General features: G+C 41.8%; 1 protein-coding gene across 1 annotated transcript in view; it reads left to right on the plus strand.

The window, feature by feature from the left end:
- Positions 1 to 817: 817 nt before the first annotated feature.
- Positions 818 to 27,165, plus strand: part of pdzd8 (PDZ domain containing 8) — a 38,909-nt gene continuing 12,561 nt past the window's right edge. The window contains exons 1-3 of the mRNA XM_069722442.1: positions 818 to 1,836; positions 13,952 to 14,077; positions 17,714 to 17,816. Of these exons, the coding sequence (XP_069578543.1) occupies positions 956 to 1,836; positions 13,952 to 14,077; positions 17,714 to 17,816 (1,110 nt within the window). The 5' untranslated portion in view covers positions 818 to 955. The remainder of the gene's footprint in view (positions 1,837 to 13,951; positions 14,078 to 17,713; positions 17,817 to 27,165) is intronic.

Below are 27,165 nucleotides of genomic sequence, written 5' to 3' on the forward strand. Positions count from 1 at the left end.
GTATGCAGGTGCTCTGATGGGACACTTTCATGCTTCTTTATCGTCCTAATGTCACGACAAAGAGGCTCTCACTGGAAGTTTAGTACATATTGTTTACTTATCCTCTTCCAAATACTGCTGCTTCTTATATTAAGTTTAATATATTAAGTTTCTGCCACAGCTGGACTCATTAATGTCACCAGAGCATGCAAACTATCTCTGCAGTGTTTGTTATTTATTTCACTGACGTTTAAAGTGAAAATATGCAAAAACAACCCTCGCAGCAAACAGTTATTAAAATGTTATTTCTTTTGTCACATCTTTGCATCCAACTGTATATTGGTGTGCTGTGACAGTCAAATTCAGGTTGAAACAGAAGTGTAATTTTCCTTGAACAGGCTCACGCTGCTTCCTGCATCTTCCAGTGTCTCCTGGTAGAACGATGGATCAGAGGAGCTGCAAATACCAGGAACCAGTTGAAGGTCCATGGGACTTTTCTTTTGTGGCCGGGTACCAACAAATCTATCCACATCAGTATTTATTATCGATAACAAAAGGTTATTTTGGAAGCGTGGCAGCTAGATGCTCCACACTAGTTCATCATCAAAGAACAACTGAAAATTAAAAACTTATCTTAACCAATTTAAAAGCGTTTTAAACCGTAGGTGTGAGCGGCTCGTTTACACACTTTGATCACGGATATCCGGTCCGTTCCTACTCAAACAAGCTTTGCTTGAAGGCAGTGAAAAAAATCCCACATACCATGAACGCATCAAAAGAAACACGTTCTGTATACGTCATTACGCACGGCGACGTAAGGCATTTGTCCAATCAGGTGAGGAGCCCGAAGCTCAGGCAAGAAGCAGATGATATGGCAGCTTTGAGAGCGACCAGGTGGATCCTGCTTTGTTGCCGCGGTTGAACGTGTGGAGATGAAAACCCGGTGAGTCACAGAGCAGTCAGACAGCTCGGCGACATGATCTACCTGATCCTCATCTCCGCGGTGTCCGGAGCGCTCGTTACGTTGGTAGTCCAGTTCCTGCTGCTGTACCGGAGGAGCCCGGAGCCCGCAGGCAGGACAGTGCAGTATGTCAAAGTAGTGCCCGAAAACGCATTGAAGGATTATTTTAATACCCAACATGCAGAGCCGGGCCAGCCGCAGTGGGACAGCACAGCATCTGCTGCAGCTAAACCGCCGGAGGCCGCCTCGGGCCGGCAGCAGGAAGCGGCTGTCCCCGGCAGCAGCCCCAAACAACAGCCGCCGCCTTCCCCCGGAGAGCCCGCTGAGGCGGCCAAACCCGAGACGTGCAATTTCCTCAACGCGATATTTCTGTTCCTGTTCAGAGAGCTCCGAGACACGCCGGTGGTCAGACACTGGCTCACCAAAAAGATCAAGGTGGAGTTCGAGGAGCTGCTGCAGACCAAGACAGCAGGTCGGCTGCTGGAGGGACTCAGTCTCCGGGACATCTCGCTGGGGAATTCTCTGCCTGTCTTCAACACAGCCAAACTTATGAAGCCCGTGCACCTGAACGAGGACGGCATGCCCGAGGAGCTCAACTTCGAGGTGGACATCGAATACAATGGCGGCTTCCACCTCGCCATCGACGTCGAGCTGGTGTTCGGGAAGTCTGCCTACCTGTTCGTCAAGATGAGGCGCGTGGTGGGCCGGCTGAGGCTGCAGTTCACGCGGATGCCCTTCTCCCATTGGTCCTTCTCCTTCCTCGAGGACCCGCTGGTGGATTTTGAGGTGAAGTCCCAGTTTGAAGGAAGGCCGCTGCCTCAGCTCACCTCCATCATTGTGAACCAGCTGAAACGGGTCATCAAGAAGAAGCACACGCTACCAAACTACAAGATCAGGTAGGCTCCAGACCAAACTACCAAATCAAGTGAGCTCTAGACCAAACTACCAAATCAAGTGAGCTCCAGACCAAACTACCAAATCAAGTAGGCTCCAGACCAAACTACCAAATCAAGTGAGCTCTAGACCAAACTACCAAATCAAGTAGGCTCCAGACCAAACTACCAAATCAAGTGAGCTCTAGACCAAACTACCAAATCAAGTAGGCTCCAGACCAAACTACCAAATCAAGTAGGCTCCAGACCAAACTACCAAATCAAGTGAGCTCTAGACCAAACTACCAAATCAATTAGGCTCCAGACCAAACGACCAAATCAATTAGGCTTCAGACCAACCGACCAAATCAATTAGGCTCCAGACCAAACTACCAAATCAAGTAGGCTCCAGACCAAACTACCAAATCAAGTAGGGTCCAGACCAAACTACCTAATCAATTAGCCTCCAGACCAAACTATCAAAGCAATTAGCCTCCAGACCAAACTACCAAATCAATTAGGCTCCAGACCAAACTACCAAATCAATTAGGCTCCAGACCAAACTACCAAATCAAGTAGGCTCCTGACCAAAATACAAAATCAGGAAGACTCAAGACCAAACTACTGCTGCATCACTTTGTGTGGATGAAGGTGGTGAGGAGTCCTCTTCGGATCCCACCGTCTCCTATACAGCCATAACTGTACTATACTCTCCTTCCTCCTATACTCTCTTTCCTCCTATACTCTCCTATACTCCCATACTCTCCTTCCTCCCATACTCTCCTTCCTCCTATACTCCCGTACTCTCCTTCCTCCTATACTCTCCTTCCTCCCGTACTCCTATACTCTCCTTCCTCCCATACTCTCCCAGTTCAGCAGCGAGCAGATCCTTTATTTTGGGATTGAGCTGCGATGTTGTGTTTACTTGCAGGATTTGAAGTACACTTGATGTAATACTGCATGTTCCACTGTGAGTACACAGTGACAACTACTACATAATCTTTCTGAACATAATCTCTCTGGACAAAACATGTTCACTTGGAGGATCACCCTTTTTCTGGAGCTTTTAACCCAATCAGAATGATCTTCTTCAGCACATGAGTTTGCCCAGTTATGGTAAATGGTCTGCACTTTATCAAGGAGCTTTTACACGGTTTTCCATTCACATACTAATGAGACTGAGCTGCCATGCAAGGTGGTGTACCATCGATGCCCAAAGACACTTATGCATGTTGACAGGAGGAGCTGGGGATCGAACCACCAACCTTCCGATTAGTGGGCAACCCACTCTATCAAGGTTCATTCTTGACCTTGAAACCAATCATCATCCATCAGTGATGTCATCATCCATTGGTGATGTCATCAACCATCAGTGATGTCATCGTTGGTTTGTGAACGTTATGAATCCTCCAGTTCAGATTCTGTCCGTCACCATCTTGTTAGTTCGGAGCGGTTTGGAGCAGGAAGTGACCATATTTGGACGAGCTGGGGGAGGAGCCAGCGATGGATCTGACTGATCTGATTGGAAACCTGACGATACTACGTCCCGCCCACCGATAGCTGTAACCTGACTGCACCACAGGCCTGTCAATCATCTAACATCTAAGTGTTTTATCAGCAGCAGGTTGTTCATGGAGATATTGTTCATGACAACAAAGCAGATCTAAAAGACCGTATGGAGTCAAAATATTTAACTAAAACCTACATATTTTCACATAATTTTGGACTATAGTGAATTTAGGAAATGTACTGTGTGACATTATAACAGGGCTGACAGTAAATGGATGGTCTCATTGCCTCTCTGCCTCCAGCAGCCAGCTGCAGAGACGGTAATCGTTGACATTTTATTCATCAGTCTGGTTCTTCATCAGCACTCTGAATGGCTTTCTTTAACCATCATTTTGAAGAAACCACCTTAAGCAGTCAGTCCACCTTAAGTGAGCCTGGTGAGGTTAAGCTAATGCATTGTTGCTCACTTCTGGGTTCACTTCCTTCATCTAAATCAGCTGGTAGCAAAGAACACTGGAACTTGACTGTTGTTTTGAGGAGTTGAAGCATTTACTGACTGAGAAGCAGCTGAAACTGTCCTCAGTGCTCTGCTATGTTGACACTGACACACTGATGCTCACTTCTAACCTGCTCCAGTCTGCAGTCTTTGGCCTCACTGTCACATGCACACTCTTACACTCACTCCCTCCCTCTTACACTTTCTCACTCTCTAACTCTCTCTCACTCGCCTCACTCTCTCTCTACTTCAAATTCTCACACCTCACACTCTCTCAAACTCTCACTCTCTTTCACTCTCTCTCTCTCACTCTTTCTCTCTGTCTCTCTGTCTCTCTCTCACTCACTCACTCACTCACTCACTCACTCACTCACTCACTCTCTCTCTCTCTCTCTCTCTCTCTCTCTCACACACACACACACACACACACACACACACACACACACACACACACATCCTCTCACACTCGTCCTGGAGCTCACTACTCACGCCGAATGTTGTCTTGGCGCTCTGCTACAGTTTCAGGTGTGTAAAACATCGCCGTGCAGTAGTACCACTGTTCACTGAAATGTGTGTAACTCGGGAACTGATGATGATCAACACATACTCATTAGTTTTACGTCCTCCTGCTGCCTGCAGGTTGCAGTGGTGTAGCAGCAGTCTCAGAACTCATTGATCCTCCCTCGTATACTTATTCTGTCTCTCAGACCTAGAATAGTGGCTGATCCAGGTGTTTTATTCTTTGTTGACATGTCATTTAGAAGTTTTCCCCGGCGTTTGAATGCTCACTTCTTCCTGCGGTTGATTTATTGTTTGAGCTCAGTGATGATGCCTGCGTGCTGCTGCACAAACCAAAGAGCTCACCAGGACGGCATAGCCTCCGTCCACTTGGTTTCCGTGTCTCCCACGTGTCCCCGAGCAAACACTAGTCCAGATGTCATGTGAGTGTCTTCTTCTGCTGCAGGACAGTCCACACACTGTCTACCAAAACCTGGAAACTGTTTTCCAGTCCTGGAACACACCTGGAAAAACTGCAGTATACTGAAACACACTGCTCCGTTTCTTTAAAAATCTGATCTCTGCTGAAATTAGGACCCACACAGTTTTTCAAATGCAGCTTAATTTACATCTTGTTGGTGATGATAAGAAAAAGAAGGTTGGATCAGATCACTGTTGAAATCTTTCAGATAAATCATGTATTTCTGTGAAAAGATTGCACATGTTGGTTAAAAGCTTAAAGGTTCATTCTGCTTAATTTCAACCTTCGATGTGGCTTCTGTGAGTTCTGCTGTCTTTGTACGGTCTACTTCTGTTGGAGAGATTCACACAAAGCAGTGTGTTTCCACAAACCTGATTTTTACAGGAATCATTTGAAGTGTTTGTTAGAAATTAGCTGCCTGGAGCGGACATTTTAAAAACATCATCTATCATCGGCTGACCTAATCACCTGCATGTTCATCCGTGAAAAGAAATGAATCTGATTTGCCCTTGAACCCTGTTTATCACCCATTCTCAGATTTGAGAAACTTTTAAAAAGGTGAAAATGCCTCTAATACAGTGTGTTCTCCATCCAGACAAGAGAAGACCAGGTCTCGATCCAAGAACTGGTCCCCCATAAAATAAAGGTCGTTACAAATCTGAAGCTTTCATCGGGAGCTAAGCTGAGTTTTCACCTGCTGCTGCCAGTGTTTGTTTGCACTTTAAGAGAGGTGGCTGCTGATGTTGCAGTCAAAGGTCAGAATCCCATCTTACAGCACACAGAACAATCTTCATCCCTCTGTTATAAAGAAACTGACTTCTGATAAAGAAACTAACTTCTGTTATACAGATACTAACTTCTGTTATAAATAAACTGACTTCTGTTATACAGATACTAACTTCTGTTATAAAGAAACTAACTTCGGTTATAAAGAAACTAACTTCTGTTATACAGATACTAACTTCTGATAAAGAAACTAACTTCTGTTATACAGATACTAACTTCTGTTATAAATAAACTGACTTCTGTTATACAGAAACTAACTTCTGTTATAAATAAACTGACTTTTGTTATACAGAAACTAACTTCTGTTATAAATAAACTGACTTCTGTTATACAGAAAGTAACTTTTGTTATACAGAAAGTAACTTTTGTTATAAAGAAACTAACTTCTGTTATACAGATACTAACTTCTGATAAAGAAACTAACTTCTGTTATAAAGAAACTAACTTCTGTTATACAGATACTAACTTCTGATAAAGAAACTAACTTCTGTTATAAATAAACTGACTTCTGTTATACAGAAACTAACTTCTGTTATAAATAAACTGACTTCTGTTATACAGAAAGTAACTTTTGTTATACAGAAAGTAACTTTTGTTATAAAGAAACTAACTTCTGTTATACAGATACTAACTTCTGATAAAGAAACTAACTTCTGTTATAAAGAAACTAACTTCTGTTATACAGATACTAACTTCTGATAAAGAAACTAACTTCTGTTATAAAGAAAGTAACTTCTGTTATACAGAAACTAACTTCTGTTATAAATAAACTGACTTCTGTTATACAGAAAGTAACTTTTGTTATAAAGAAACTAACTTCTGTTATACAGATACTAACTTCTGATAAAGAAACTAACTTCTGTTATAAAGAAACTAACTTCTGTTATAAATAAACTGACTTCTGTTATACAGAAAGTAACTTCTGTTATACAGAAAGTAACTTTTGTTATAAAGAAACTAACTTCTGTTATAAAGAAACTAACTTCTGTTATACAGAAACTAACTTCTGTTATAAATAAACTGACTTCTGTTATACAGAAAGTAACTTCTGTTATACAGAAAGTAACTTTTGTTATACAGAAAGTAACTTTTGTTATAAAGAAACTACCTTCTGTTATACAGATACTAACTTCTGATAAAGAAACTAACTTCTGTTATAAAGAAACTAACTTCTGTTATACAGAAAGTAACTTCTGTTATACAGAAACTAACTTCTGTTATACAGAAACTAACTTGTTATAAAGAAAGTAACTTCTGTTATACAGAAAGTAACTTTTGTTATACAGAAACTAACTTCTGTTATAAATAAACTGACTTCTGTTATAAATAAACTGACTTCTGTTACAAAGAAACTGACTTCTGTTATACAGTTATACAGATAAATCCTGCTTCGTGGTAGAGGCCTCAATCAAGGTGAGCTGGGATTAGCTCCGCTAACATATTAAATAGTATGTTATTATGGATACTTCAATAAAGGGTTAATATTTTTCTGGCATACTAAATAGCATGTTAGTATGGATACTGGAACGCTCAGCTGGTCTTTCCTCTTTGGAGATCCAGGTGGTTGTGTGTGGGAGGTGCTATGGGAAATGAGTTATGAATGTGGTACATGTTGAACTAGCTCATTAAAGAATCGGTTACCTATTCAGTGTAAGTGTGAAACCCTTTCTGCCACAGACTCCCTGCCTTTGAGATGTGTGGGAGAGTACCGCAGCGTGTACAGCTATGACCATGCAGGCTGAGCCAGTGTGATAAGATGATGTAATGAAGAGCAACCTCAGAGAAGCAGAGCTGGACCAGGGGATTTGCTGAGTCGCACAGATGGTAGTTGAGTGGAAGGGAGGGCTGGGACCGTGGCCCACTGGAGCTAATCCAGGCATTACACCAATCATGTGGAGTCACAACTCCAGCTTTGGGGGAATACTGTGTTCAAAGCCAAAGCTGTGATGGTTTCACTTTACACCAATCACATGGCATCATCCGAGAGGCTTAGAGGAGAGGAACCTGGGAAACAGTCTGTGCATGCACGAGCTTTAACAACCAACTAGTGCTGCTAATTTTTAATGGAACTCCAGTGATTGACTGATGCAGAGGAGGAAACTAAAAGTGAACAGCTTCCCTCAGTTGTTACTTTAAAGCATGGTGCAGACTTGTTATGACCTGTGTCATGTGGGGTTAGTGAAGTACGCTGCAGCTCACAGACAACATGTAGTGTACTAACTAAACCTCCACCAGGGGGTGCAGCATGGGACCAAAGTGTGGGCAGAGACTCCTACAGGGTAGAAGGGTTTACTGTACCTCATACAGGGTAGAAGGGTTTACTGTACCTCATAAAGGTAGAAGGGATTACTGTGCCTCGTAAAGGTAGAAGGGTTTACTGTACCTCATACAGGGTAGAAGGGTTTACTGTACCTCATAAAGGTAGAAGGGTTTACTGTACCTCATAAAGGTAGAAGGGATTACTGTACCTCATAAAGGTAGAAGGGATTACTGTACCTCATAAAGGTAGAAGGGTTTACTGTACCTCATACAGGGTAGAAGGGTTTACTGTACCTCATAAAGGTAGAAGGGTTTACTGTACCTCGTAAAGGTAGAAGGGATTACTGTACCTCATACAGGGTAGAAGGGTTTACTGTACCTCATAAAGGTAGAAGGGATTACTGTGCCTCGTAAAGGTAGAAGGGATTACTGTACCTCATACAGGGTAGAAGGGTTTACTGTACCTCATAAAGGTAGAAGGGATTACTGTACCTCATAAAGGTAGAAGGGATTACTGTACCTCATACAGGGTAGAAGGGTTTACTGTACCTCATAAAGGTAGAAGGGATTACTGTACCTCATAAAGGTAGAAGGGATTACTGTGCCTCGTAAAGGTAGAAGGGATTACTGTCCCTCGTAAAGGTAGAAGGGATTACTGTACCTCATACAGGGTAGAACAAAATTTCCCCTTGGGGATTAATAAAGTAACTACCTACCTACCTATCTAGAAGGGTTTACTGTACCTCATATAGGCAGAATGGTTTACTGTACCTCATACAGGGTAGAAGGGATTACTGTACCTCATAAAGGTAGAAGGGATTACTGTGCCTCGTAAAGGTAGAAGGGATTACTGTCCCTCGTAAAGGTAGAAGGGATTACTGTACCTCATACAGGGCAGAAGGGTTTACTGTACCTCACAGGGTAGAAGGGTTTACTGTATCTCATAAAGGGAGAAGGGTTTACTGTACCTCACAGGGTAGAAGGGTTTACTGTACCTCATAAAGGAAGAAGGGTTTACTGTACCTCATAAAGGTAGAAGGGATTACTGTACCTCATACAGGGTAGAACAAAATTTCCCCTTGGGGATTAATAAAGTAACTACCTACCTACCTACCTAGAAGGGTTTACTGTACCTCATACAGGCAGAATGGTTTACTGTACCTAATACAGGGTAGAAGGGTTTACTGTACCTCAAACAGGCAGAAGGGTTTACTGTACCTTAAAGGTAGAAGGGTTTACTGTAATCAAAGATAGAAGGGTTTACTGTACCTCAAAGGTAGAAGGGTTTACTGTACATCAAAGATAGAAGGGTTTACTGTACCTCAAAGGTTGAAGGGTTTACTGTACCTCAATCAGGGTAGAAGGGTTTACTGTACCTCATAAAGGTTGAAGGATTTACTGTACCTCAATCAGGGTAGAAGGGTTTACTGTACCTCATAAAGGTAGAAGGGTTTACTGTACCTCATAAAGGTTGAAGGATTTACTGTACCTCAATCAGGGTAGAAGGGTTTACTGTACCTCATAAAGGTAGAAGGGTTTACTGTACCTCAATCAGGGTAGAAGGGTTTACTATACCTCATAAAGGTAGAAGGGTTTACTGTACCTCATACAGGGTAGAAAGGTTTACTGTACCTCATAAAAGCAGAAGGGTTTACTGTACATCAAAGATAGAAGGGTTTACTGTACCTCATACAGGGTAGAAGGGTTTACTGTACATCAAAGATAGAAGGGTTTACTGCAGCTCATAAAGGTAGAAGGGTTTATTTATACATAAATATATATATATATGTGTGTGTATATCAAAGATAGAAGGGTTTACTGCATATATGTGTGTATATATATGTATATATATATACACACACATATATATATATAAACCCTTCTACCTTTATGAGCTGCAGTAAACCCTTCTATCTTTGATGTACAGTAAACCCTTCTACCCTGTATGAGGTACAGTATACACACACATATATATATATATGTGTGTGTATACTATGTGTATACACAACACTTTTTTTCTCACTGTCTGAAGTTAAATCAGACTAAACCTCTCCTGTTTCAGGTCCGTTAGGATTACCAAAATTATTTAACTTTTGCTAAATGTCACAATAATGAGAAAGAGACTATTTTAGAGAATTTTTATTTACTTTCTTCAAGGTCAAAAGTTTACATACAGTTCCTTAGTATTTAGTAGCATTGCCTTTGAACTGCATGACTTGGGTCAAATGTTTTGGGTATCCTTCCACAAGCTTCTTACAGTACTCTGCTGGAATTCTGGCCCATTCCTCCTGACAGAACTGGTGGAACTGAGTCAGGTTTGTTGGCCGCCTCGCTCGCACACGCCTTTTCAGATCTGCCCACAAATTTTCGATTGGATTCAGGTCAGGGCTTTGTGATGGCCACTCCAAGACATTGACTTTGTTGTCCTCAAGCCACTTTTTAACTATTTTGGCAGTATGCTTCGGGTCATTGTCCATTTGGAAGACCCATTTGCGCCCAAGTTTTAGCTTCCTGGCTGATGTCCTGAGATGTTGCCTTAATATTTCCAGGTAATGTTCTTTCTTCATGATGCCGTCTATTTTATGAAGAGCTCCAGTTCCTGCTGCAGCAAAGCAGCCCCACAACATGATGCTGCCACCTCCATGCTTCACAGTTGGGATGGTGTTTTCAGGTCTACAAGCTTCCCCCTTTTTCCTCCAAATGTAACGGTGGTCATTATGGCCAAACAGCTCCACTTTAGTTTTATCAGACCACAGGACATGTCTCCAGAAGTTAAGGTCTTTGTCTTGGTGTCTTTTTGCAAACTGTAATCTGGCTGTTTTATGTTTCTTTAGGAGTAATGGCTTCCTTCTTGCTGAGTAGCCTTTCAGCCCATGTCGGTGCAGGACTCGGTTTACTGTGGATAATGACACTTTCTTACCAGCTTCAGCCATCATCTTCACAAGGTCTTTAGCTTTTGTTCTGGGGTTGATTTGCACATGTCGGACCAAAACACGTTCATCTCTGGGACACAGAGCCTGTCTCCTTCCTGAGCGGTGTGATGGCTGGACATTCCCATGTTTATATTTGCATATAATTGTTTGCACAGATGAACGTGGCACCTTCAAGCATCTGGAAATTGCACCCAAGGATGAACCAGACTTGTGGAGCTCCACGATTCTCTCCCTGATTTCTTGGCTGATTTCTTTTGACTTTCTCATGATTTCAAACAAGGAAGCAGAGTGTTTGAGGTGTGGCCTTAAAATACATCCCCAGGTGTGCCTTCAATTAACTCACATGTTGTCAGTTAACCTATCAGGAGCTTCAAAAGCCAGACCTAACAGACCTGAAACAGGAGAGGTTTAGTCTGATTTAACTTCAGACAGTGAGAAAAAAAGTGTTATGTGTCTTTTTGCACAGTGTATGTAAACTTCTGGTTTCAACTGTATATACATATATATATATATATATTTATATTTATGTATTATACAACATTTGTGTTGTCAGTTACTGCATTACGGGTCAATAGAAACGCAACACTTCCTGTATCTTTCAAATTAAAAGCCCTACAGCCTTTTAGAAGAAAGAATCCCCTCATAAAATGGCTTTTATTGTGAAACATTTCCAGGAAGGTGTTGCGCCTGAAGTCGGTGGATCAAACTTTAGATGAAACCTCCAGAAGAACCTGCGGCGCTTCAAACAGCATCACAGCGCTGCAGCAGCTCGTCAGCGGAGACACTTCTGATATTTCTCTTGTTGAATCCAAGTCACGCTGGATTTCCTTCCTGGACTTTGTTGTCGCTCCATTTCTCAGTATTGTGTCCTCCAGTTGGAACTTTCTTCTGCTCTTTTAAAAGGCTTCATCGGTAGCTGTAGTTTACTGTCAGCTTCCTGTGTTTTAAACCCAGCGGTTGTCTGTGCTGCTGTGTGTCACCACAGTTCCCATGGTAACGGGGAGAGTACCCAGGCAGAGGGAGGAGCTAAAGAAGTCCCACAAAACAGAGTGATAAGAACTTAAGAGGTTCTAAGTTCCCCCGGTGAGGACACAGAAAGAGTGGAACTCCCTCCCACTGTTATTAGAACTGTGAAGTAGTTCCTGCGGTCTGAAAACACCCAGAGTCTTGCCCAAGGACACATGGGCAGCTGGATCGGAGGAGGTGGGGATGAAACCACTGCCCTCATATAGTGACACTATTTATTTATTCAGGATATTTCAGAACGCTAAATACAGAAAACCTCTGACAGCATCTTAATAATATTAAATATTAAAGGTAAGATCCATCATCCACAATAAAGAATCTGCTGCTATATTTAACCTCTGTTAGTTTCATCATTTTAGATGCTGTGATCCACTAAAATAGACATTAATCCTCAACCTCTTCATGCAGCATGATTAAATAGTTCACAGAACACCAACCGACAACATGGGACGTCACTTCAATCAATTACTTTTTACTGAACTGTTTTCATCCTTTAATTATAATTCATTCTGGTGTGAATTTTAGGACGTGTTGTTTCTGAGATGGTTTCTCCAACTGAATAAATACAGAACAAAGATATCTGATGAACAAAGATATCTGGTGAACAAAGATATCCATGTTCTCATGTGTTTTTAACATTTTAGCTCCGTGTCATGTGTTCAAACCGCCCCGGTCCAGTTAGCCGCCGCTAGGATTGTAAGTGCGTGACTATCCGTGGTGTTACGGTACGGGTGCTCGGAGAGACCAAAAAGGACCAAAAGAGACCCGACTTCACCAAATGGGTCATTTAATAGAACTATAACAAGTAGAAACTACATTATATTACACATTATATGAAATTCTACTCTAATTCTATTTTCCCATTGAGGAGGTGGAGGGATATTTCTAGTGATGAGCAGGGTGTGATGTCATCATGATTTATTCCAGATGTTCAGTTGACCAATCAGATCTCTGGGGCGGAGCTACTGGTTGTATAATTCTGTGTTTGAGGTGCTTCCTTAAGCAGGCTAAAACATGAAATATGTTCATTTCAACAAGGGAAATTCTGGTTGGATGAGTTTTAAACTGAGAAAATTTGGCTGAAATGTTTTACATTTGGTGCCGATGTCTGTCGTGGATCCCATTGTTCTCTCAGATGGTAAAAAAAAAAAAAAAAATTTAAATGGTCAGCCAAATAACTTTGGGTTAATGTCCAAATACCCGCGTTGCCCACCCAAGTAAAGTCTTTTAGTAGGAAACTTATGACCCGTTCCTCATCTGTCTACCAGTCAATTGATCGTATTGGCTTTCACTGCACTTTCAGTAACATAACTACAGACTGGATATAAAACTACAGACTGGATATAAAACCACAGACTGGATATAAAACCACAAACTAGATATAAAACTACTGACTGGATATAAAACTACAGACTGGATATAAAACCACAGACTGGATACAAAACACAGACTGGATATAAAACTACAGACTGGGTATAAAACTACAGACTGGATATAAAACTACTGACTGGATATAAAACTACAGACTGGGTATAAACTACAGACTGGATATAAAACTACAGACTGGATGTAAAACCACAGACTGGATATAAAACTACAGACTGGATATAAAACTACTGACTGGATATAAAACTACAGACTGGGTATAAACTACAGACTGGGTATAAAACTACAGACTGGATGTAAAAGTCTTTTTAGCTTCAGGTCTGAACAAAGTCCTCTATTGACAACATCAGGAGCTTCAGGCCTGCAGCAGCATTCGCTCCCACAGCTCAGAATAGCAGAGCGGGTTCGTGCTCCCAGACATTACAATGGCTGGTTCTATTGAGAACTGAGAGAACCTGTTGTCTTGCAGGCACCACACCCAACAGACTACTGCAGCATTCACTCTGGGTACATTCTTCAGATCCATTCCTCACTCTTCATACCTCTCATAGCTGCTGGACATGTTTTACAAATCTGATTAATTTAATCTGTGGTCAACAGTTTTCTGAAGGTAATATCAAAGTGTGAACTCCATTTAAAGGGTGATGAAAAGTTCTTTTATGTTCCAAAAGTTCATACATTAGCTGCTTGTTTTGAACATGATTCTACATGATTCCCATCACGAATTAAAACGGACCTTTGGATGTTTGCTTTTTCTCTCTGCAGATACAAGCCCTTCTTCCCGTTCCAAGTGCAGCCTCCGCTGGGTTCGGCCGGTGATTTGGATCTGTCGGTGCAGGACAGCAGGCTGGTGGAAGGCCGACTCAAAGTCACTCTCACTGAATGTAGCAGGTAAACACTTCCTGTTGTGTTTCCCCACATACTCAATTTATCTCCGCGCCCTGTCCACATACTCTCTATGTTGTGTACTTTGGCCTGGTTTATGCAAGTCCCTTTAGTTACATCATGTTTTTAAAAAATAACAGTTTTGGTTCCTGTTTTCAGATCGTTATGTCCCTGTTAGATTACAACGAGAAAAAAAACGAGTTTGTGACTGATAAAGATACAATGATGGGGGTTTTACATATTGCAGTATTTTGTATTTTACTTTTTTTAAGAGAAGAGTCTTTAAATGTGAAGAATGTTAGTTTCCCTTCAGAATAACCCTTTTCTCAAAAGCACATGTTGGAAATAGGCTTATAATCAGAGTCGTGTTTTATTTTTGCCAATACGGTACATTAGTGATGGCAGACCAAATATTTTACGCGGCGTAAAATCTAACAAAACCAGGATGTAATGATTTGTAAATCATGTAAACCCATATTTCATTGCAAATAGACCAAAGACAACATATGAAATGTTGAAACTGAGAAATGTTATTGTTTTCTGAAAAATATCTTCTCATTGTGAATCTAATGTAGCAACACGTCTCTATAAGTTGTTCCAGGATCATGTTCACCACTGAGCTGCATCAGCTCTTCTTTTAACAACACTCTGGAAACCTTTGGGAACCCAGGAGGCCAGTTTCTGGAGTTTTGAAAGTGAAATGTGGTCCCATTCTTGCCTGATAGAAGATTTCAGCTGCTCAACAGTTCAGGGTCTCCTTTGTTGTATTGTTCATGTCCTGATGCTCCAGATGTTTTCAATGATTGACAGGTCTGGACTGCAGGAGGCCAGTTTATCAGCGGACTCTTCTACTAGAGAACCATGCTGTTGGAATACGTGCAGAATGTGGTTGGACGTTGTTCTGCTGAAATAAACAAGACCTTCCCTGAAAGAGACGTTGTCTGGATGGCAGCATATGTTGCTCCAAAACCTGAATATATCATTCAGCATTAATGCTTCCTTCCAGATGTTCAAGCTACCCATGCCATGTGCACTAATGCATCCCTGTACCATCACAGATGCTGGCTTTAGAACTGAGCTGATAACAAGCTGGATGGTCCCTCTCCTCTTTAACCTGGAGGATGCAGCGTCCATGATTTCCAAACAGAATCTCAGATTGTGATCTATCAGACCTCAGGACAGTTGTCCACTTCACCTCAGTCCATCTTCAATGATCTCGGTCCAGAGAAGGCGGCGGTGTTTCTGGATCATGTTTCTATCTGGTTTCTTCTTTGGAGAGTTTTAACATCATTTGTGGACGCAGCGATGAACTGTGTTCACAGACGATGGTTTTCACAAGTGTTCCTGAGCCCATGCAGTGATTTCCACTCCAGAATAGTGTGTTTTTAATGCTGTGCTGCCTGAGGGCCCGAAGATCACCACCATCCAATATTGGTTTCCAGCCTTGTCCCTTGTGTTCATAAAACAATAACATTTCTCAGTTTCAACATTTGACATGTTGTCTTTGGTTTGATGCAGAGAATACTTAATACATATTACTTGTGCTCAGCACCACATTTCGGGTGTAGGAGGATGAAACTGAGAAATAAAGGCCCAGTGTGTAGCAGTGTGGACGCTAATGCTTGTGGGCCACAGTGAAGGACCATCTACTCCGCTGATCATCTCTGCAATCAACAGAACTATTATCCAGTCGTAAAAATATCTGGTGTGATTCTGCTAAGTGCAGCTTAACTACAGAAAGTCAGAGACATTTCTGTACAAACTGCACTGTTGGATATAAAGTAGACGTTTAGTGAATAAAGTCACAGGCTGTCTACGTGATGCTGGTTCCACCAAAGTCTCCTCTGGGTTTAGTTTGTTTTTTACTTTGTCTGTAAGGCTGAAATGGTTTGTCTTGACAATTACAAACTGTAGGGTACAGACATTTATATTTTCTAAACATAAGCTTTAAGAAAGAGATGCTTTAAGAGTATTTTACTCACAGGCCAGCGTCTGATTTTGGAAGTCGAGAAATGTCTTGCAAGTACACCCAATATCTAACCGAGTCGGGTCTTCATATAGATTCTGTACATGGGAAACCCTGACTGAAGGATCGGCTGTAAATATAATCAGAATTTTTACAGCTTCCTCGTCATCGAGGCTCCAGTTATTCATTATATCACAGTAAATCCTTAAACCCTGCAGCATCTACAAAGCCAATTATAAAGGACAGACCAGACTCTACCTCACACATCTCTGCTTTCTCAAACAAACCCACTTCCTCTTTGTCCAGAACTGTGACCTTTAACCTTTATACACTGTGGCCAGGTGTTTTTGATGGACTACAGGAGGATGGGCTCAGGCTCATGGTTTAATAATTCATGTCCTGCCCACTGTAATCATCCCGTCTTTCTTCTCTCTGTCCTCTTACATCACTTTATTTAAAACAGGCATGTGTGAGGGCAGCATTCTCCCTGCACCACCGATAGGAGTGTGTGTGACTGAACACACACTCGTGTAGTACACCATAAACGTCCACCAGGGGGAAGCATCCTCTCATTCAGCTTTTAGGACTCAGGGAAGTACTGTGAAGTACCTCTGAACGTTTACTGGAGCTGTTTTCTCAGGAACATCACACATATGAGGAAAGTCATTTTATGCATTGATGGCGTCAACCCAGCAGGGGGCAGCAGCAGCCACACTCATGTTGCAGTGAGCTGTTTCTGTTAGGATCTGTCCCCCCTCCTTGAAGTTGTTGAATCGTGTATTTACGTTGTTTGGTTGTTGTTCGTAAATGCGCCGCATTAATAAATTGATTTGACTCACAGATGCAAACATACACACAATGTTCTGAGAAATGCAGCTGAAATAAGACGTTTATTAATTAGTGCTTGGACAAAAAGTTGATTGTCATTAACAAAAGTTGACTTTTGTAATAGTTATTTGAATATCTTTGGGTTTTGAACAAAACAAAAAAAATCTGAAAATGTTCCTTTGTGATGTGCGTTTTATTTTTTTACTGACATTCTTCAGACCAAACAAGTAGCTGAATAATTAACAGAGTATTGATCAGATGGACAGTTGATGAAAATCATCTTTAGCTGGAAGCAAATGAGGAAACCAGGAATTTTGAAAATATCCTATAATAAAACCTGAATGTTCCATCAGGACTTTTCCTCCCTGTCTGATGGATGTCTGACTGTTCCCAATAATTTAATAACCAGGTTTATTTCTTTGGGACTCAAAGGATCTCTTTTAAGCTCTTGGCTTGACATTGAAGTCAAATCTATTTTTATATTTCCTTTCAACAACAAGGCAATGAAGTAGTTTAGATGTAGAAAACATTAAAGCCCCTCAGAAAATGTCCAATTATTTCTCTCCAATGCTCACTTTTCTTACTAAATCTGCAACATTCAGCCTTAAAGTCTGAAAAATAACAGAAGATAACAAAGAAAACTCAGCTGATGAGCTTTGTGAGGATGGTGTGGTTTGAACCAATGTTATTGACAGTAACCAAACTCCCCCATCAATGCCATCAGATTTTAGATCTTCGATCATCTTTTCCCACCAACGACACCAGTGAGAAGACCATGGATAGATACCTAGACTGTATTGGTGATGGTAAATGTTTTCATCACGTTGTCGTGTGTTGTGCTCCTGCAGGTTGTTCATCCTGGGCTCCTACGACAGGGAAGCGTACGTCCACTGCACCCTGGAGCTCAGCAGCCACCAGTGGAAGGAGAAGACGCGCAGCTCCATCAAACGGGTGAGCTCTCCTCCTCACTTTACTTCTCTTTTCTTTCTGCTTCCTCCAGAGGAGCGTTGCACTGAATTAGGCTTGAAGTTACAGAAACCTGGTTTTAGAACTACTTTTATTTTCCACATCTGTGTAGAGGTACATTATACAACCAGTAGCTCCGCCCCAGAGATCTGATTGGTCAACAGAACATCTGGAATAAATCATGATGACATCACACCCTGCTCATCACTAGAAATATCACTCCACCTCCTCAATGTGAATACAGAATTAGAGTAGAATTTCATATACTATGTACTATAATGTAGTTTCTACTTGTTATAGTTCTATTAAATGACCCATTTGGTGAAGTCGGGTCTCTTTTGGTCCTTTTTGTGTTCTCACTGTCAGTACAGAACCATCAGAACACGACCACTACCAGGATGAATTACTCACTTTGAATGCTCCAAAACAAGAAGTGTGAATCTCTGGACACTTTCCACCCCAAACGGTCGCCATCTTGGCTCTGTAGAGGAAGGGGCAGGGCCACCGACATAAAGGATTTTCAAATTAAAAGTATCTGAGGAAGCTGCAGCTGTTCCTGAACACAAAGTGTTTCTTCTCCACTGCTGCTGCTGGACAGAAGAATCATTGTGTTTATTGAGTGTTAAACAGAGGACACAAAAACACACTGATTTCTGGGTAAAATAATTAAAACTAGATATTTTGGAGGCTGATGTGGTCACGTGATGAGGTCATTTCCTGTCAGTGCAGAACAGCAGTGTACTATATAGTAAGAGTCCCGACATGGAAGAGTACTATTTGTTGGCGTACTGAGGGAAGCATGTGATCTGGAACATCTGTCATATTGGACACTTTGTCTTACTGACACATTCATACAAGATTATTTTGGTCTTCGCTGCACTGATCAGATTGTCCCACTGTTGACATTTTGAGCAGCAAAGAAGAATTTCAGGCCCCTCCGGCAAACCTTTTCTAATTGCTCCAATAAAGAGATATTGCAGTTATCACATCAGGCGTGTTTGGAAGTGACGTCTGAACGTCGCAGAGGAAAATGTCAGCCTTAATTACCGGCTTTGGCTCCAACAAAGCTTGATGCTGCCGTCCTCGCCGCACACTTCTGAATGACATTTGCAGCTACTCACGGATTATTTGCATTGTGACGAACAGTAATTGGCCTGTAATGATTTCTTGTGCTGTGTTTTAATTACTCGGGAGGGAGTCCGATCTTTGTCCAGCAGGGGGCAGTGAAATATCAGACCGGACCACCTTATCCCACTCGGCCATTTCTTTCATACAAAAACTGCATTTCAAACCACAGAGTTAACATTCACTTTGCAAATAAAAGTCTAAATCATTCACATTACTTTATTTGTGAGATGTCATTTATTATAAAATGTAAGAGTTAAAAAAAAAGAAAGAAATCCTTTTTGAAACGGGGGGAATGAATGACGGGGATGTTGAGTCTCGTGTAATATAGTAGATATCAGATCACATAACCATACTGAAAATACATCTACGGCATTAGGCTGAATATCAGAGTCCTGATTATAACATATATAACATGGAGGTGCTCCGTGAACAGGCCTGTGAGGTGACGATGTCACTATCAGCAGCCTCATATTCATCGACAGGTTGCTTATTATGACATTATTATATGTCAGATTAACTGTAAAAAGACTCAACAATGTGGTTTACAAACTATCCATGATGCTACGCTCTCTGAAACAGACCCTCCTCTGTTAAAACACATATCTGATGTAGTGAATAAAACCAAATGTCTTTTCCGAATTTTTTTTTAAAATGCAGTATGCAACATAAATATGTAAACTGTAAGCATGTGTGCTCGTGATCCATCGATACTGTGGAATGATATGAGACGGTGATGAGTGATCCTTTTCAGCTGGTGATGCAATGTTTTTGAGAAGGTTTGGGGCATGTTGTGCTTAAAGCTCAGAGGAAATAATCTGCAGCTATCTTTTTTAAACAAAAAATGATCAAAAGATTTGATGGACTTTGAGAATTTTCTGATTTCCATGTCGCTGCAGATAAAACTAGAAGCTCCTAAAAACTCTATTTCAGAATAATTAAACACCGTCGTGGAGGGAGGATTGTACATGTGAGTGTTTGTGTTGGCGGAGTGAACCGAGCCTCAACAGCTCCACTTTAATGGGCAGTCAGTGTGGCAACAAGTAATGGATTTGTGAAGCACTCGAGCCGGCAGCGCGGCCTCCCCGAGTGGAGCCACTTCAAAGCACTTGTATCTCTTTTTTTGTGAAGACACACGTACAGATGCAGATTCTCGGTGGCATTTGAGCCTGATTTATCAGACGTTTCCAGTCTGCGTGTCCCCAGCTCGACTCTGTAGTCAGGATTAAAGGCTGTACCATCTGCAAAAGGTCAATTTGCTGTCTTTCTCTCCCTTTCCCCTGATGATGGCCAGATATGAGCTTCACTTGCTTCCCTCAACAGAGCAGTTTGCTCTTCGCTGCACCGTGTGTCTGTCTTCCTGAGGGAGGACCTGCTCTGCTTATGAATGGACAGTTTTTCAGGGCGGCTTGAAACCTTCTATGTTCCAGCTGCACTCGGCTGTTTACTCTGTGCTTCCACTCACAATGGGGCGTCTCAGTAGCACTTCTGAATATGGTGTGTGATGAGCTTTCCGTTTGCTCAGTGTTGTTTTTCAGTTGCCACACACTATTTATCCAGCTTGGTTATTATGAAGTGGTGCTGATAGGTTTTTACATCTTCTCTGTGTTTCTCGTTCTTCACTGAAAGCCAGAAATGTGTGCAGTGTTGGTTGTATTTGTTGTCCAGGTGTGGTGCTGCTGTGGATGGACCTTGGTGTAACGTCAGCAGGGATGTGGAACAGGTTTGAGTTCAAGAAGCCAGATGTCAGTTATTCATATACAGAAACAGAGGATATTTGCTTTATTGTTAACTACCTAACGTTTTGAATGCACCTGCTACAGACTGGATATAAAACTACAGACTGGATATAAAAGTGTTCATAGCTTCCAGGTCTGTAAAATGGTTCAATACCTCCCAGTGCCACTAGGGGTCGGCTCCAAAAAGCCTCCGGCTTCCTGAGCCCATGCAGTGATTTCCACTCCAGAATAGTGTGTTTTTAATGCAGTGCTGCCTGAGGGCCCGAAGATCACCACCATCCAATATTGGTTTCCAGCCTTGTCCCTTGTGTTCAGAGATTTCTCCAGATTCTCTGAATCTTTTAATGATCTTATGAACCGTAGACGATGAAATCCACTAATTCTTTGTAGTTTTACGTTGAGGAACATTATTCTTAGATTGTTGAACTATTTTCCAACACAGTCTTTCAGAGTGGTGAACCTCTCCCCATCTTCACTGCTGAGAGACTCTGCCTCTCTGAAATCATCTTTTTATACCCAATCATGTTACTGATCTGTTGCCATGGGAACATAATTAGTTATGAGATGTTCACCAGGTGTTTCTTTTAGCATTACACTACTTTTTCAGTCTTTTGCTGCCTCTTTTAGAGACATGTTGCTGCCATCAAATTCAAAATATGTAGATATTTTTCATAAAACAATAATATTTCTCTGTTTCAACATTTTATATGTTGTCTTTAGTTTGCAAATCATTGCATTCTGTTTTTATTTACATTTTACAAAGCGTCCCAACTTTTTTGTAAACTGTTGTACTTAAGGAAATATCATACAATCTGCAACTTAAATGTAAATGTTATGCTAAAGTGATCTAAGGACAGCTTTATACATTTTTACAGTCTCAAAAATCTTATTAATGGAATCCACTGGTGAAAAACGTAAAATATTTGAGTCTGACTACGATTGTTCCAACTAAAATGTAAATACAAATAAAGGAGTAATTGTTTCCTCACCAACATTCAGGGGAAAGTTCCTTGAAGCTCATCATCACCGAGCAGCTTGAAGGACGGCTGCTAGAACAAATAGAATCACTGAGACCTTGGACAGAGACGGTCTCATAACTTAACACACATGTAATGTAATTAATTGAAATTCTTGGTAATAAATAATAAATATAAGAGGAAGATATGAAAAAAGCAAAACAATTTTCAATAAAATTCAGTTTTCATATTTAGACATGATCTAAAAAAGTCTCGGGTAGTTTGGCTGTGGGCTGACACCACGCAGTCCAGAACCGCTCGATGGATTCTCCTTCATTAGATGTATTATGTTCACCCACCTCTGCGGCCTCCCATTGGTCAGGGTTTGCTGCAGCCACTTCTTTGTGCTGTGTATCTCTTGTATCTGCACAACATGGGCCACCTGTGAACGCGGTAAATGAAGCTCTGCTCCATTACAGCTTCACATAGTTGCCAGTTTTTTTGTATTACTGCTCGATGGTGTGTAGCGGTTGGGGGAGGGGAAAGGTGGCGGGGCCTTGTGTCTCAGGCGTGTTTGCACATCTGCCCTGTCGATTCCATCGTCGGCCATAAGTGCTAATGCTCGCTGACAGCTTGACCGAAGAGACGTGTGACGTATGTGTGCGCGCACACTGCAGGTCGGCATCTCGTCGTGTCACGTTGGTTGCTTTGTGTTTGCATGAAAAGAATGTGTGTTATCACAGCTGCTTGTGTCTGAATGTTGGAGTGGAAGTTGTGTTCGGCTCGCAGCCCAAAATCACTCACGTTCCCAGAGTGATGAAGGCAGTCGGGATGTGAGGAAAATTAACAGCCCTCATGAAACAGCTGATACCTCACAGTACACCTAATCAAAGGAGATATCAAGTGTTTATAATATCACATACCATGTTAATAGGACGTCTTGAAAAGTCTTCAGCAACAACCATTCATGTCCCTCAAAAAAGGCCTTCGGATGTCTGAAAAATAATTTGATTTCAATGTTAAGTATTTTAATTTGATATTGTTTCCTGCCGGCCATAGACGCTAACATTGGTAATAACTTTATAAAAGTATAAAGACAACTAAAGGCAATCTTTTCCATGACATTATAATATTATAATTATCATTATTATTAATAATATTATTGTCCATTATGGACACAGTCAGAGAGAGACAGAATGACTTCTACTCAAGATATTTTATGGAAATTTCAGAATGCTGAAACACGCCTTTCTGCTCCGCTTCTTCTGCCCCGGCAATTTGTTCATGTCAGTCAAACTCAAGGACACTTATTTTCATACGCTGATATGGCCCTTACACAGGAACGACCTCAGTTTTGCATTTCAGGCAATAAGTTACAAGTCTGAAGCCGTCTCTTCTGGTCTGCCACTAATCCCGCAGGCTTTGCATGGCGTCCGAGTGGCAACGTATTTAAATGACCACATCTTCCCACCAGGAGGCAGCAGATAACACAAGCTTGTTATCAGAACACATGGTGAAACTGGGCTTCGGGATAAATGTGGAGAAGAGTTTTTATGCCTCCGCGGCGGCTGTAGCCAAAGTCGGTCCTCCTGCAAGTAGACCAACATGTATGTATGTATGTATGAACGTTTGTCCCGTTCTCCGAAACACAATATGTCAAGAACACCTGCAGGGGATTTCTTCCAACTTAGCAAAAACATTCACTTGGTACCACCAATGAACTGATTAGATTTTGGGGTCAAAGGTCAAGGTCACTGTGGCCCCAATTGGAGAAATGAACATGATTTCAGGAGAACTCTTGGATGGAATTTCTTCAAATGTGGAACAGCAGTTGACTCGGCCTTCACGATGAGCCGATTAGAATGTGTTGTTTGAGTGTAACCTCACTGATGGGGCCCAAATTTTATAATTTCTTCAAACTTGGCAAAACATTCTCTCGGTACCAACGATGAACGGGTTAGATTTTGGTGGTCGAAGATCAAAGTCACCGTCAACTCACCTTGACCCATGCTTGTGAAGGTCATATCTCAGGAACACCTTGAGGGACCTTCTTCAAATTTGGTACGTTGTCATTTGGACTCGGGGATAAAGTGAATTGGTTTTGATGATCAAAGGTCAGAGGTCAATGTCAATATGACCTCGCATCTGTCTTATCCGCTTCTCGAGGGAATATCAGACATTCACTTTGACGCAAGAATAAACGAATCAGATTTTGGGGGTCAGTATAAGGTCACTGTCAACTCCCCTTGACCAATGCTTGTGAACATATCTGGGGAACGCCCAGAGGGAATGTCTTCAAATTTTGGCACAAATGTTAACTGGGTCTCAATGATTAGGTAATTAGATTTTAGTGGTGAAAAGTCAGAGGTCACGGCAAGTGGGACCGCACATCTTTCCTATTCTTGTGAACACGATTTCTTAGGAACACGTTCAAAGACCTTCTTTCCATTTGGCACAAACATTCACTTGAATGAATATCTTTATGACATGCTGTTCAGCTCTGGAAATCTGGAAACCTGACAATGTGATTGTTTGGTATGCTCTCAAAAACAAAAAAATAAAAACATTGTTTGTCATGTCAACATGCATATAATCAAATAGCACCTCAGGGAGACATCACCTTTGTCATTTTTCACGATGCATATTGAGTTGTCGCAGGTGACGCATCCATCATCCATTTCCGCTTTGCCGGGCCAATTAAAGGGCCCGGTCCAATTTTGTTTGACAACGGCTAGCTGTGTGGTGAAAAGCAGATTAAAGACATGAGAGGTTGGTCCCACAAGCAGTTTGTTTCTAATTGCTTTTCCACTGATCAATTCACCTCAGAGGAAACTCGATAGACCACCCGCTGTGTGCATGACAGGCAGAGCCGCAGCCATATTACAGATTCCTTTCACTTTTCATTTGGAGGGTTTTTCTGCTCATCCTATTGGCATGGTCTCTCATTAGAAAAGAAATGACCTCTTGGTTGTGTGGTGTTGCTCATAACTGCAGATGACAGTGATGGTTGACACCCGTTAGTGTGTCCCATGAGAGCTGTCATTTAATGTAGTATTTGAAATTTTTGATGAATATTTCTTCTGTAATTAGTCTTAATTTATAAATTGTATTTATTCTGGAGCCCAGGTGAGAAAAAAGTTTTCAACAAATGATCCCTTTGTCCTCGTTGCCTGTTTGAGTGTTTTAGATTGACAGTACAAATTCACGTCACATCCAGACCAGCGACGGGAGGATGAGGAAACTGCACTTAAAATCATTTCACTATAAACTTTGTTTTAACATTTATTTATGGATATTATTTTCTTAGAATAGAGTGCATTTTTCAAATAATGTAATTATGTGAAATTCATAGTCTTTAGTGAAATGATCCAAAGCCTGAACACCTCCAGGACCGACGGGAGGAGCCTGTTGTCCGTCTCAAATATTTGAGTAATCATCCACATGTGTGGAACTTTGACTAGTTTAGGAGAAACAGGGTTTTCCTTAATATTCTGTACTTGATGTGCTGCACTGACTAAAACACTGAAGACTTCAGTGAATATAAAATCCATACATAGCAGTATCATTTACACTTTATTTGATTAGTCTGAGATTTGACCTTTTGATTGTGAGCCTGGGCAACATCGAGCAGGGCAGGACGCACACTAAGTTTCTGTTGGTTGAAGCAACTCCCTGTAATCTTTGAGTTTCTACGAGATAATACAGGCTCCTGATTTATGAAATTACTCTGAATGCCCTTTCTTTCCATCTAGCAGATCTGACAGCTGACATGACGTTGGCTCGTCTGGTTTTCCTCTGCTGTGTCAGTGTTATTCAGAGTGATGGTAACCACTGAATATGTTTGCAGTTTCTACTTCCCCTTAACAAAAACAATATTATTGCGCAGCAGTAACCCAAATGAAATAAAAGCATTTATTTGGCCGTGCTCTTCCTCCTCGACTCACTGAAAGACGAGCGTTCGTGCACGACGGCTGTTTTGAATAGTTGCTTTTCAACGGCAGTTCAAAGGGCCAGCTGAGATGAGATGTTAAAGACGCCGAGCCTGCAGCCGTGTTTATTTTTGGGCTGAAATGACGTAAGAACATGTGCAAATGTTAAATGAATGATAAGTAAATGTTACACGGTCAAGCAGTCAAATCGCTCCTTCCCGGTTCCAAAAAGGAAACGGACACTTTGGCCGTCGTCTGAGTGAGCTGGTGAGCAGCGCGAGGGGAGATAGGCTCGCTGTTTGCATGATGGACAAGCGCTGGTGCTCAGAGAGCTGAGACCCAAATGCCAGCTTGATAACGAGCCAAATGGTGTCGCACTCCTTTCTGAAGCAGCGTTACTGGTTTAGAACATAGTTGTCATTTAATCAGCCGGGATGATGTAACAGTCATGACAGATCATTATTTTTCTACGGCAGGACAATGACAGCGATACAAAAGGGACGGTGTGGGCGACCCGGCCGCTGTTGCCGTCTATACAAGTGCAAATTAGGCAAAACACCTTTTTGTTTGCCTGCGTCTCCATAACAACTCCGTTGTTCTTAAAGCTTTTGAAACCTGCTTCCGATGATAAAAAGGCAACTTGAAAATTCAGATGAAGCCGCACAGCAAACACAAGTAAAACTACTCCACAGACAGACACCATCCATCCATCCATCCATCCATCCATCCATCCATCCGTCCATCCATCCAAAATCCATCCATCCGTCCATCCATCTATCTATCCGTCCATACATTCAAAATCCATCCATCCGTCCGTCCATCCATCATCCCTCCGTCCATCCATCCATCCGTCCATCCATCCGTCCATCCATCCATCCATCCGTCCATCCATCCATCCGTCCATCTGTCCATCCATCCAAAATCCAAATCCATCCGTCCATCCATCTATCCATCCGTCCATACATTCAAAATCCATCCATCCGTCCGTCCATCCATCATCCCTCCGTCCATCCGTCCGTCCATCCGTCCATCCATCCATCATCCCTCCGTCCGTCCGTCCATCCATCCATCCATCCGTCCATCCATCCGTCCATCCATCCATCCATCCATCCATCCATCCATCCATTTATCCATCCATCCATCCATCCATCCATTTATCCATCCATCCGTCCGTCCGTCCGTCCGTCCATCCATCCATCCATCCATTCGTCCATCGATCCATCCATCCATCCGTCCGTCCGTCCGTCCATCCATCCATCCATCCAACATCCAGTGGTCGCGAACGTTATCATGCGATTATAGAGGTGATGAAAAAAATAAATAAAGACATGTATGATTAATGATGGTGCTGAAAATGAGATGCCTGGAGTAAACTTCTCTTTGTTTGTTCAATAATGTCTTTGTATCCACTCAGCAGGACGTCCATCGGAGGTTATTATTAGGAACGTCACCGTACCAGGAATTTGGTCGTTGATCCCATAACCATCAGAATTCCATGATTCTTGACAGCAAATTTGATTCCATTTTTTTTTTTAATGTCAAATGAATGTGCATAAAAAAGTAAACTCTGAAAGGTATATTTGGA

Source organism: Brachyistius frenatus, unplaced genomic scaffold, assembly GCF_029030835.1.
Source record: "Brachyistius frenatus isolate BFR_SWC_R1_liver_20210118 unplaced genomic scaffold, ASM2903083v1 Contig_292, whole genome shotgun sequence".
NCBI classification, from domain to species: Eukaryota; Metazoa; Chordata; class Actinopteri; family Embiotocidae; genus Brachyistius; species Brachyistius frenatus.